The 14,361-nt window shown below is 34.3% G+C and overlaps 1 protein-coding gene across 3 annotated transcripts in view; it reads right to left on the reverse strand.

The window, feature by feature from the left end:
- The window catches only part of LOC138139911 (Kv channel-interacting protein 4-like), a 104,276-nt gene that overhangs the window by 23,596 nt on the left and 66,319 nt on the right, over positions 1–14,361 (reverse strand). For all 3 annotated transcript variants that reach the window (XM_069060498.1, XM_069060497.1, XM_069060499.1), the window contains 2 exons: positions 5,694–5,818; positions 5,191–5,260 (listed from right to left, as the gene is read on the reverse strand). In XM_069060498.1, the coding sequence (XP_068916599.1) occupies positions 5,191–5,260; positions 5,694–5,818 (195 nt within the window). The remainder of the gene's footprint in view (positions 1–5,190; positions 5,261–5,693; positions 5,819–14,361) is intronic.

Raw genomic sequence — 14,361 nt, forward strand, 5'->3', positions numbered from 1 at the left:
ATGGCTGTATCTCTGTTCGACGCTGGCCAAAAATTCGTTAATTTTGCCGTGTTTTTACGTTTCTCAATCCATTGCTCGAAAACTAAGCCTCAAATCGAAAAAATGTATTCTTTAAGAACTAAAGACAGATATTCTCTGATTACGATGGTGTTTATTATTATAATTTTGAGGGACTATTAATCAAGTTATGATTAAAAAGCTAACGTAGCAACTAGCAACAAAATCTCTAAGCGATTAGAAATGCAAACCTGTATCACCCTCCCGAACCGCCCTATTCCCCGCGGTTCATCAATGCTGCCAGAATAGCGTCTTTGTCGGCTCAACCAGCACCTGACCATCTCCACTTTTGACTTAACTTGTCACTTTCATTTAAAAAATAGCGAGATCTCGTGGAGGCTATGATTAAATTAGCTTTTGGAAGGCAGAACATCTAAACATTTATTTATTAAAAAAAAAAAAAACGTAAAAACGTTAACGCACAAATAAGTAAATAACTCAACAAATTGCCAGAAATTATCAAAGGAATTTTTCAAAGTGTTTTGCTTCGACTGCTAGACAATTTCCCAAGCGATCTTGAACATTTTTTCGAGTGTTTTGTAAATGTCGCACTGTAATGAAATTATAAGCTTCAGTTATTCTTGCCCTTAATTCCTCCACAGTTTCTGATTGACAACTTATGCGTTTTTTTTTAACTGTTGCCATAGGGAATTGCATGGTAAAAATTAGACCCCCTGTTAACTTATTAATATGATCCACTGCATATTTGGTGCTAATTTTTATACTCGTAATAATAATATTTTTGTAATAAATCATTATTAAGACTACATAATGAATACTGTTTGAACAACGACAAGCAGTTTTATTTTACTAATTTTACTCTTCAAAGTAAAAATTAATGAACGTATAATTTAACAAAAAACATTGTAGGCGAATTGGGAACAAAAATTAGATTTAATATTTAAATTTACTATTTATTTATTATTTATTTTAATCATAGCTTCGAGGAGATCTCGCTATTTATTTTTTAAATGAAAGTGACAAAAGTCAAAAGTGGAGATGGTCAGGTGTAGGTTGAGCAGGCATGGGCGCTATTCTGGCGGCCGCTCGACGTACTATTATTCCGGCGCGCTAGAAAATATTTTTTTCACAACTTTTTCGACAGTCTAGGTCTAGGATATTACATTGTAATCTATCCGATAGTTTAAAAAAATCTTCCAACTTTGTTCCAAAAATGGTTCGAATATTTTCATCTGCACAAAAGTTAACAGGGGGTATAAATTTTACCATGCAATTCCCTATGGCAACAGTTAAAAAAATGCACTGGATATGTATTAGATAGGCTAAAATATTAATTTGTCCCATATGAGTAGCAGGGTTGGCAAAAAACATGTTTTTTTTTATTTAAAACAAAACATACAGTTTTTTTTATTTTAAACAGTTTTTTTTGTTTAAAACATGTTTTAAACCAATTTTAAACACGAATAAAACGGCATTAAACCGGTTGAAATCTTTATTATGTTGCTGTACTTTTACGCTCGACCACTGGGCATGCGCACTGCGCAGCTATAATTGAAATTTTTTAATAAACAATTGTCAAAACGTTATCATGTTGGCATGAGCCAAACAGTGATTTTCATGAAAATACGATTAGTCACACTGAGTGTCAACATTTTTTTAATCTAACTGAGCCTGCGCCCTGACGAGCGAGACTTTATTTCAAATTCGAAAAATATTTCCACTGATTTCTCATTAAATTTGTTTTGAAAATGAATTCGCGGAAAACAGGTCCGGGAAGTGAAATGAACATAACCTTAACTATGATTTGGTGTCAAGTTGTTATACAGCTGGTCCATATGTGCACATTTTGGGGTGGTACAGAGTGGTTTTTTACTTAATTTTGACATTGACAATTGTTTATTAAAAAAATTTCACTATATATTGCAATATTGCAATGCAAACTGCGAAATTACCGACATTTAGTTTTCTTATTATTTTCTCGTGTTATCTCTAGTGGTATAATAGCAGTTTATTTAGCGAGTTCGTGTGTAAATTGGGTTTTTTTTGGTACTCGTGGACCTTTAAAACGCGAGTGAAACGAACGTTTTAAACTGGACCACTCATACCAAAAAAAGCCCAATTTGTATTAGAAATGTGAAGAATCTGAATAAATGAACGTGACTAAAAAAAGTTGAATTCTTGTCTTTTTTTTTTGTTTTAAAGCACATGGATTAAAAAACATGTTTAAAACGTGTTTTAAACAGTTTTAAACAAACGTGTGTTTTTATACAACATGTTTAAAACACTGTTTTAAACTGTAGATTAAAACATAATGTTTTAAACATGCCAACCCTGAATTGAGTAGTATACATAATTATGTAGTCAAAATGTGAAAAATCTCAACAATAAACGTTTCATGAACAGTTGTGTTTATTATTATTATATTGTTTGGTTATAATTTTCCCATTCCTATTTTTCATCATTTTAATTTCATAGAAAAATCTCTGTGCTTTAAAGAAGCTATTATTATCAATTTTCGAGGTTTCTCCATCAAAGAAATATATCCATTGGAATACGGCTTGTAATACTGAACAAAGTGCAGAAGTAATTTGTGAAGTTATGACACAAAGAGAATGAAAATTCTTGAAACTGTCAAATTGAGTGAGTTGTCACATCTTTCAACGATGTATTTTTCTTACTTGCTACATTACTATTCAATCGGCTTTCTTACTTTTTTAATATCAACGTTAGAAATGTTTTTGTAAACCTGAACAGTAAAGTACGTGAGTGCGTGTGTTTTATCTTATTTTGTTCCTAATGGACGTTGTAAGTATGTATTATATTATCAATATGTTCAATTCGTTGCGCGATTTTTCCATCTAATACAGAATTCACAAAATAAACAACGGGAAAATTTCCATTTCTGTCTTCAGGCAATTTGAAAAATAATCACCCGCTCTCGGCCGGTCCATATCGCGTAACGGACGTCGCGGCGTCCTTCGTTCAAACGTAATCTAATTGCTTGAATTGATTTCGTCACCGTTAGTAGATTTCGGTTGCGACACGCAAAGGGTATTTTACGTGTCACACACCAATCATTCAATTAATTACGATTCACTCCGCGATTAAGTCGGGCTTAAAGATACTGAAAAAAGGTTTTAATTAAAACACCCTAATTGTGCGCTTGTACGGATTTAATCGCGCTAATCCCATTCACACTCGCCGGCCTAATTGCGCCCCTCGAAGATTTCTTTAATGGCTCGGCCCGTGCTGGACGGTGACGGCCCTCGGCGACGCCGATGAGAATTTCGGCCACTTGTACTTTTTCCAGTCGGGGTTTCTCCTCCTCTTTTCGCTTGATGAGATCGTGGCGAACAGCCCTTATCTCTGCAGCGCATCGTTCATAGTATCAGCGTACTCTGAGCGACAATTCTTGGACAGAGACCAACAGCTTAGGTTCAGATTGTTTGAAATTCATTTCAACAGCAGTCATCTCCAATATCGCAAATGTTTATCAACTATAACTTTAGGGGGCGAGTGTACAAAATATATCGTTTATTAAGTAAGAATAAGTATTGAGTCAAACATGTGCCAGGTAAGGAATGTGTACATGTATGACTTCTTGGACAACTGTGTTTAAAGATGCGCAACGATGAACTGATCCTTGGGGCGGACCTAACTCTACCCTTTTCATCCTACTGATATAGAAGCAAAAATATTAAAAGCAAGAAATTTAAGTTTGAAACCAATCAAACAACAATCGGACGGGTTTTTAAAATAAAACAGCGGCAAATACCCTTAAAAGCTTTTTGAATGATTAATCACTGCGATTGTTAATCAATTGAAACAAATTCAACTCATATTCAGCGGAAAATCACTCAAACCTCGTGCAGTCTTGGTGCTTGACAATTAGAAGATGTAGATTAAAAACTTGTAGATTTATGGCGATAGTTAAATAACACGAAATACAAGAACTATTATTGCATTTCACGTTTCTTGAATAATTGTGCGGGAATCGGGCGTGTATTCTATTTCTCCAAACAATGCGCTCCTGTAAACACTATCACGTACTTTAAGGGTTATTAAATATTGACACTCTATCAGTCTTTCTCGACGATAAACGTGTAGTCAAGCAACAGCAACAGCACGACAAATGCGAATGAGCTAGCTGACACCAATTACATTAGTGTGATGCAATCAGCCGATCAAGAATTCTATTGTTCTATTCTTCATTCAAGCAAGATGAGTTTTAGGTACTGAAGAAATTAATTATTGTAAGTTGAAAACTAGAGTCGGGCAACCAACAATGCGCTTTAGGAGTTTCTTTTTTGCCGTGTCGTGTGCCGACATCTCGTTGCAAGTGTCATAATCAGCTTACGAGGGTTTCGTAAGGGGATTATGCAAGTTTTAGACAATGTATAGTGTAGACTTCAACGCCGAAACTTTGGTCAACCTCAACTTGCAATGGAGTTAATCGCTCAAATTTCAAACATTTATATTTCATTGCCAACATTAGAAAAATAAATTTTACCAAGTGTGTTATTTCAAAAGATTTTTATGAACTTGTCTAGAAATAAATTTCAATTCGCCGTTTATTTAGAAACTAACTCTTCTGTTTCTCTGAAACTAATATTCTAAATCAATTAGGACGCATTAAGCTGAAAGTGAGGCGTCGCTGAGGTTTTACCTAAATAATGAATGACTTTTTGAATAGAAAAAATTACACTGATAACGTGTATTACCTAATTAACAGCGGAATTCGTTTTTCAAGTACCTACAGAGTAATAATGTCTTGGTACAATCCACTAACAAAAACTAGATCAAAAGTGGAAATATTGATTTTAGAGTTTTTGTGCAATTTTGTTCAACTGTGATTACAACTGGATGCTTGTCGCATCCCAAGGGTAACACAAGATTGTACAATTGTTAATTCAGTTGTTTTAGTGTCTTCTTCAATCAACATTAGGTGACAGCATGGTATTCTCTCGAGGAGCGATTTGTCTGAGATGTGTCGTTACATTTCAAGGTTCTCATAGTAATACGGAGTTGATATAGTGTAATATCTTTTTAATGCCGCTTCTTTCATACCCGGTGATTCTACTCCAAATTGTCTGCTTTTATGTTGAGTATATGTTTTTTGGCTGGTAATAAATCGCTTTGCAAAAACAAACAATTGTATATCAATAAACTTACCGCCTAAAGGAAAAAACTGCGAAAAGATGTGCTTGAAGGAGTCTTCATCTACCATTCCAGTCGGACATTCCTGAAACAAATTAAATAGACCACTTAAGTTAAGTAGCCGACAAAAATATCGGAGGATATGTGAATCGGTACTAACCATTGACAAAATTAAATTAACCTCTCCGAGTTAGGATTTGCAAAGATGCAACGGTGGAATTTAAATTTGACCATAAAGTTGAAACAGTATGGAAATATGCTAGAGCTACTGTACGCTTTTCCCCTTTCATCCCACAAAACGACATTTGCATATGCAAACTACAATTGACAAAGCGGATGTTAGAGAGCTAGTTTAGTTTAACAAAATGACTTATTTTGGTACATAATGGCGTAATTACGATACTAAAATCTTACACAGACGCAATTAAATATCTTCTCCGAGTATAAATGTTGTTGCACTGAGAGAGAATTTGGCAAGGAAGTTTGGCGTTGCGACTTTTATGCTTTTTATTACTAACCTGTTTGAATCCTCGGTACATTAATTGAATTTCTTTCCTCGTAAATTTCGTTTTCGACGCTAATTTCTGTAATTCTTCCGGTCTATACCTCGCTATATGAAAATTAAATTCGTCTGTTTCCTCATCTGAAACACAAATTCATATTTCATTAGTACAATCGATTAATACCGGAGCGCCAACACTAATAGCTCACATTTAACATTTTATGACATTAATTATTTACGCACTGTATACCATTATAGATCAATAAAAAAAAGATTTCAGATCAATTGCTCTTGATCGTGTTTATTTTCTCATGTTTCGATCAATTTAATTTCAATAAAAAACTAAATCAAACGTAAACTTTATCTCACACCCGGTATTGCAGTAATGACAGAGAAGATATTAAAATCGGAGTTTGTCGTCTCTTTTGTTTAGTTTACGAGTTATTTACAAACGGAAAAGCCCGAAGAAAATTTGATAATTCCAGTCTTTGCAACGTAGAACCGTAAATATCGTTTTATAGAATCAACATTGGATTTGATGTTTTGTGGCCGAAAACGCAAATATTTGGATAAATTCTAGGCTGCTTCAAGTGCGTCCTCATAAATCGTTGGTAAATGGTGACAATAGGAAAACGTAATAACGAGCGGTATTAAACAATAAAATCGTTACGATTATTGTACTCGCTGTTTTGGTTGGGGCAATTCATTTCTATGTAAAATTCACGAATAAAAAATAATTCATGTCGGCACCCCGTAATAGACAGAATTCATTTTGTAGCATTGTGTCGTTGTTTACGTTGCAATCATTTGCCCGAAAATAAAAAATCCAACGGCGTTTTTAAATATGCGATTGGTCGTTCTTGTCACGTTTCCCGATGCTCATAGAATTTGAATTGGTAACTGTTGGGAAAAGTGAAAGATCTCGTGAGACTTTTGTCAAGATTTATTTCATTAAAAATCTCGCAGACAATAAATCGCATGAAGCTTTCAAGTGACATTAACCCAGTCCTGGTGCGAAAACACACGGCAATAATAAGCAATTTATAGTTTCGTTCTGGAATAAAATATCAATAACTAAATCGGACAAACCATTTTATCCCGATACAAAAATTGTATTTGCTCGTTATGTCGGAAGTTAACGTATTTGACAGCTTTTCGCTTGATTGATCAATCTTCGAATGCATACATTTCTGGTTTTAAATACTTAAGTTTGCATCAAAACTGTTTACGCTGTATATAAAGCAATGACCCACAATATCGGGGGAAGATTGATAATAATTAAGGAGCCTTGACGAAAAGACGATCGTAGTTGTTAATCCCGACAATATTTTCGTGCAACAGGAAATTACACATTTCCCTTATACTTTCCCGATCCGAGCTTAAGCCTATTTTCACGATTTATAGCTAAAAAATACAAATCTCCTTATCGCCTATTTTCGCTTCACGATTAATAAATGACATAAAAGAGAGCTGAGAGTAAATACAGATAATATTCAATACAATTTCAGATCTGTTGGTATGTATTTCTTTCTTCTGGTTTACGTTTTTTAAAAGAATATTTCCATTTTAGTCAGCAAATCTATTAAAATAATTTTGATGTTTTAATGCAGACAAAATATGTATAAAAATCACCTTCAAGAGACTTAGAAATTTCCCAATTGTTTCAATAATGATTTGAAAATTAGAAAGCACACGTGTGTTTCACTTTTTAAAAGTTTGTCTGTCCCAAAAAGAGCTAATATTTGGAAAAATGGAAACAAGAAACTATTAAGTAACGTGTGTTCAAAAAATTTGGGATCAAGTGGCCTGATGCTTGCTTTTGTTTCTGTTGACGTATGACGTAACTTCATCAGCAGTCAAATATTTCTTGAAACAGGAAATGTAGGCGGACTATCAATATGGAAAAACTGTTGAATAAGTTAGGGAAATAATATACGATATAAAAAAAACAAGGACGATTTTTTTAACAACCTTATTTTTACATGAAAGCCTGGACTTTAATCTACTTTTCAACATAACTTCCACCTATACTGGTGTCCCTGAAATGCACGGCAAAATTTTAACGACGAGCTACTGGCTTCAGGTACGAGTAGAACACGGAAAAAATATTTAAAAAATTCTATATCAAAAAATAAAATTTAATTTAATTTTTGAGGTACAAATTTTTTTTAATTGCTTTTAGTCTTCTACGTTGTCTCACAACCTCGTAGGTAAAATTTCGGCACATATTATTTTTAATATGTGCGAATTTTGAGACACCTGTACAAGGGTGTATTACCCTTGTACAGGGTGTCTCAAAATTCGCGAATTCCGAATTCAGAGCTTGGTAGGGAAGGACCCAGTGGAGCTCGAAAAATACGAGTACATAAAAAAAAAATTCGCTCTTCCTGAAGAAGATATGAGAACTTTAATTTTGTTCAATACATAGCAGCCTTCATATCCACAGTGACAAAATACTATTCTAGCTACGTTGCCGTTCCATTTTTAAGAAAAATTACAAAAATTTAATATTTTTTTACTCAAAAGTAAAGGTATTCTTCAAAAAATTATTTTCCACAATCATCTACACCATAAATAACAATAAACACTGAACTTCTCAGCCCGTATTTGAAGAAAATGCAGTTCAAAGAGTGCACCTTCAGACCAATGTATCGTTGTGGGGGGAGTCCCGATTTTTTTTTTAATTTCCATATTTGGACTACTGAAGTGATCCCCTACAAGGCTCTGAATTCGGAATTCGCGAATTTTGAGACAATCTGTATATTATATTTTATAAAAAAGTAAACCAATGCGGTTTCCTTGTTTTAAAGCATATTTCCTAGAGGTTACTTCGCATTGGCGTACATTTTCTAGCTAGATCAACTCTGAAATATAAACTGTGAAGTATCTTACCATCTATTGCATAATTAAATTGAAAAACTATACATTTTTTAAATAGTAATTTATTGTAGTACGGATCGCTATCTGCTAATTGTTTCAGAGGCGGCATAATAGATCGTCAATAACGATAAATTTATACAATTCCGTGTCAGTGGGGTTTGCGGATACAAGAGAAGATTTATGACCCAGAAGACAGACAAGTGCATTGATCAACGAGGTGGTGGAGCGAATGCAATTTACAAAATAAGTTCTCAAACTCAGAGAGAATAAAATTAGACAATCAGAAGCCTAAGTGTGCAACATTTAAATAACCGCAAGTGATCAGGCTTAAACTCAGACATTTGTTTATTTCGGTTTGTCTAATCTCGGTGTTAGCAAACACTTTGGACAGATAAAATCGGTGTAAACAATAAAACCACCAAGCCGACGAATCTAAATCCATACTTTTCGGTGGCGGCGTAATTTTCGTTTTAAGAGATGCTGTCACTTTCTAGTAATAGAGTCGTATTTATCAAACCGAAAAGTTTCGTCGAAAGCACGCAATAACATCAGGATGAAAGAAGACATCAGAGCCTCGTCGTATGAACTTGGCTTTTACAAAGCGTTTATTGTAGGATGTGAAGCGCACAAAGTTACCTTTAGAATAGAATCCATTCAAACTCGGTTTGTATACATTGAGGAAACGATCGAATTCACACACGATACCGTATTAACTACACCTACACTCAAAGTAATTACTCTCGGTTTGCCTGTCAAGTTACATTGATTTCTCAGAAAAAACTACCCTTCGATGCCACCAAAGCATCAATAATTCCTCACCTCTCACCTGGACGACCTCTAATAATTATTATTATCAGATTATTGACGACCACGTGTTACAAAAAAGTCGCAACGAAGCGAATGACGATCAAGTGATAACAACGTACAGTGTATACCACCCCCGATGGAATAAGAATAATAAGATTGTGTACAATATTTATACAAGTGTGCCAAGAGAATAAAATTATGATTCTATGACAAATCACATGAATACAATTTAATTTAAATCGTTTGAATAAATTTACCAAGACTACAAAAATTAAGTGGAATTATTTATATACAGGGTGTTTGGGGTATAAGGTAACAAACTTCTCCTGTGTAAAGAAATAGACAAAATAAAACTTTTATTCTAGTAACATTTTTTAGTATGTGTTATAATTTTCTAGTAATTATTTTTTCAATTTGAAGAAGTACTGTGTGAGATCCACCGGATTTCTAAATTATAAAGGCGGCAGCTAAGAAATTTTCCTTTACAAATCTTTATTACAGATACGAACTGTGGCTCTCAAACAGTGGAAACAGAGTGTAGTCAGTTTAGTTCAGCATAATAAAAAAAGCAAATTGAAAAAATGTTACTAAGAAAAGTTGTTCATTTAACCTAGCTGTGCATCTCAGAAAAGTTTGTTACCTTAAACACCAAACACCCTGTACAGCATGAGTCAACTTAAACAGGCCAGTCGTATAAAACAGAAACTAAAGAATAATTTGAAAATTTTTTGTGGTAAGTTTAATGCGTGGTACGCTCTCATTGTATGCACATTTTTTTAGGATTCTATGATAACCCTGTTAGGAGGTATTAATTGAAACAAGACGACTTTTTTGGTGCAAATTTGTACCTTTTTATATTTTTTCTTTATAATGTTAGTACATTTTTTTTTGGTGAAAATTAAACTGATATGCTCAAAAAAATCCTTAATTCTCAAGAATTTTTTTAGCAATGTTGTCGTTTTTATTCAGAACAGAGTCAAGTATTGATCCTGTTGTTTTTGTTTCCGTTTACGACTGTTATTCTGACATTTTCATCATTTGAAAGACAAAAATTAGGTACGATTTTATAATAACCGAATGTGTGTCAGTGTAAAGCTGTATTTCAGATTTAACCAGTAAGGTTTTTTCAACGGATTTCTTCTAGTACAAGTCATCTAGTTCAATACGAAATTCTTTTTTTGTTCTGACTGAATATTTCTGTACCGTATTTCATCTCACATTTAGTAATTTGCGCATTGTAAACATGGTAAACATTAAATTCATCACAAAAAACTTTCACATTATTCTTTATTTTCTCTTTTATACGACTGACCTGTTTTAGCTGACTCATACTGTATTATTGGGTTGCAGTTGCTTTAGTTTCTATATCAGAAAATATTGTTTAGGGCTGAGTAATATTGTGACAATCTACTCATATTACATCTGAGTCGTCGTGACAGAAATTCGTTTATCATATTGCAGCTTCTGACAGGATTAGTCAAAATTTGTCGACCCTTGTTTGTCGGTTTTTGGGTAAAACTACCACCGTTTATACAGGGTTATTATAAATGATTGTAGTCGAAGCAGGCCATGCCCATGTTATGAAATTAATTTTTGTCACTGTCAGTGTTATTTTTTAGGTGAAAAGTGCGGTGATGAGAATTCTATTTATTTCTTTCTAAATTAACGATTGAATCTAAGAATATTGAGTTGTTTTGCAACCAATTTATCTCCTGTGTGTGAACGGTGTGTATTCATTCACTTATTCATCATTTTTTGTATGGAGCGGCAACCATAAATTTTACATTCAGTTTTTACGCCTACTTGGACTACAATCATTTATAATAACCTGTAGATACATATCAATAAAAAGATGTCTCACGATTTTTTTTTCATAATACATAGTGGATATGTGGGTCAATCGTCTAGACTACTAAAAAGCACTGTCCACGCACAAACAAACCAAATATCTATTAATTACGTTAAAAATTAATTTTCCATCTAGTGTACATTCACCTTTTTTCAGCCACGTCATTATCACGAGTATTGTAGTCAAGTATTAGTAAGCGGCCAAGACATATTTATATCGATTTTATGTTTATATAATGGAAGATATTGGCGTTAAGGGAAATGGCACTAATTGCAAAAGCTCTAATAAGCAGTCGGTATTAAAAGGAGGCAATAAGTATGAACGATCGAATAATAAAAGCACTAAATCAGACAACGCCAAATTTCGGACGAATTATGTATTTTCGAATCGCTTTAAAACTTTCGTCCGGTCGAGCAATATGTCTCTAATACACCGCGAGGGTGCGGCCTAATTTAATATTGAGGAAAAATGAAACAATGATGAGAAAAAAACGTCGAATAAGTTTCCGCGACGAGCTCTTGTGAGATAAGAGATTTTATACAAAATCTTGCCCGATGCACGTTAGTGACACACAATTTACACATGTTCGACCCTTCAAACAACCTAAATATCATCTTTACGTTTGTTTCGTAAAATTGAATCTGATTATCTCGTCGGCCTGGAGTGGCAACCATTAAAAATCGTCCGAACGGAAAGGATGCCGTCAAGGATTGACACGTCTTAAGCATGTCAGATACAAACTTGAAATATGCTTTCAAAGGGTATTACATAAAAAAATGTTTGCTTTTGTGTCATAAAAATGACTCGCTTCAGCGTTTAATTCGTAAATAAGAAAACAGTGCCGGTTAAAACGTCTTAACACCAAGCAACGAAGCATCTCATTCGGTCAAAGTAGGAAGCGAATAAAAACATTAACTTATGTCGTTTTGAAATCATGTATTATTCACAATGTAATTCGATATTAATATACTTAGTAAATTACGTCAGTCGGAATTACTGTTATTGTCGAACTTACCGAATGAAAATTAGTCCAATATGCTGACGTGATTACCGTTATAAAAATATATGATGGCCAATTTACCAATTGATGGAATAAGACATTTATGTATGACTATCTGAGAATTCAATTATGGTCGTGTTAAATTTCTCAAAATTTGAGAATTTTTAAAATTTCACTTTCATATTTTTTGTCGAGATGCGGAGATTACAAGAATCAAGTTTTAACATGATGGCACAACCACACCTAGTGCAAAGGTCAGATAGACCATTACAATCACGAAGGTTGCAATAATACGGATCGTCTGGAAATATGGCTGGAATTATTAGAACAGATGAAGGGATATGTCAAGCTTAGATCCATTTGCGAGCTGACGGCGGACATGGTCAGCCTTATAAGTGAATGAAATATGATGTGAACGTAAAATAGGAAAATCTTTGCATATCATCACGAAACAATTTCAGACGTTAGTTCTAGATTTTAATTTGTATTGGCACTTCAGCGTTCCCCAAGTTCCATAAATCCCGGAGGAGTTGAGGCTCGGTCTCGTTGGATTTGCGAGATTTTACAGAGAATCTGTCAGAAACAACGCTTCCATACGATCTAAATACCAAATCAATCCGCAAACAGATAGCGTTTACTGTGTTGGCATGTCTTTGGAAATTTAACCACCGCAAACATTTGTAAGTTACAGCTCGGCTACGAGGGTTAAATCAGTTAAATAACAATACGGACAATATTAATAGTCACGGGCAATTTTACAAAAATTCGCCTGGATAAATGAACACAATAGAAAAAAAGCATAAAACAGTTTTGTGTTCATGGTAATTTGGGCGACAATTGATCTGAGAAGGGAGCTTTTATTTAGATTGGTACATATTTCGTATTCACGTTAGGTGTCTGCGGCTATACAATATTTAAAATTTTGTACTTTATTTATAATTCTTTGTCGGCCTGATGCGCATAAACCTACATCACCCCCATACGAACAATATTTATTCATAGGAAGCCCCACACGTACATCAATAAAATGTTCATATTACTCGGAACTTGACTGGATCGAGTGGGGTGATAAGCGAATCGTCAAAATTAAAAATAGTTTTAGAAACGCAACCCCGCACTCTTCCGTATGGAAAGCACACACTGGGGTTTTAAACTGTATCTCACAAGGGCCAATTATGCCACGACCTCGTCTGGTTCTGACACATTGTGAAGCATTTGTTGCATGGCGACTGGCGGAATTGTAAAAATTGCACTAATGAGAATGACTTTTTTTTTCACTTCACCCTCCGAGCACTTCTGCAAATCGCAACTACCCCGGTCTAATGAATGGAAAAAACACGCTCATATTCATTAATTCCATTAATATATTTCCAAAGCTCCTCCCACCTCTCCCTTTCACAGGGCTCTATATGATTGTAATTTAATTTCGGAATTTTTATTTGCTCACGGTTTTTATGCGACCGTCTGGAAAATGTACGGAAGTTTGCACTATAGGGCTGCCAACACAATTACATATCTGGTGGAGGATTTTTAAATTGCTCCTTATCAATCTAGTCCTTCTCTTTATATTATTTTAATGTGACTAATGAGGAATCCGATCTGGTGGTTATGAAGTTCCACGTACTAAACTATAGCTGGACCACATTACGAATTAGACACAGTCATTAATGTAGGATGAAAGTAATTTTGATTGAAAGGTTGAATGTCAAATACACACAAACAATTCAGATTTAGCTCCATTTAGGGGTTGCATGTACGTGTGCTTTTTTGTTAGATACTCATGCTTTTTATTGCTTTATAACCGACTCAAGTTATTTAACCGACGAATTTTTATACACTGATCCCCAAAATACTCATGCTTCCATATTGACAACGCTGATCTTGATAGCGTTCTAACCCTCATTAAAATTTCAAATAAGACTTTCGTTACGTCGAGAAGCATTTTCGGAGTCGCAAGCGGCGTAGACCTCAAAAATTTAAATTCTTTATCAACCTTACGATGGGAAAATATTTTGGAAATGTGGCGCTTCGAAAAAGAAATACATACTATGCTAAGATTACTTAAGATCCACTTATACATTTTTTAGTATTCTGCTATGCAGCATATGAGGGCGTTACACTTGCCTCTAAATATGTAATTTAGTGCCA

This window comes from Tenebrio molitor, chromosome X (genome assembly GCF_963966145.1).
Source record: "Tenebrio molitor chromosome X, icTenMoli1.1, whole genome shotgun sequence".
Lineage (NCBI taxonomy): Eukaryota > Metazoa > Arthropoda > Insecta > Coleoptera > Tenebrionidae > Tenebrio > Tenebrio molitor.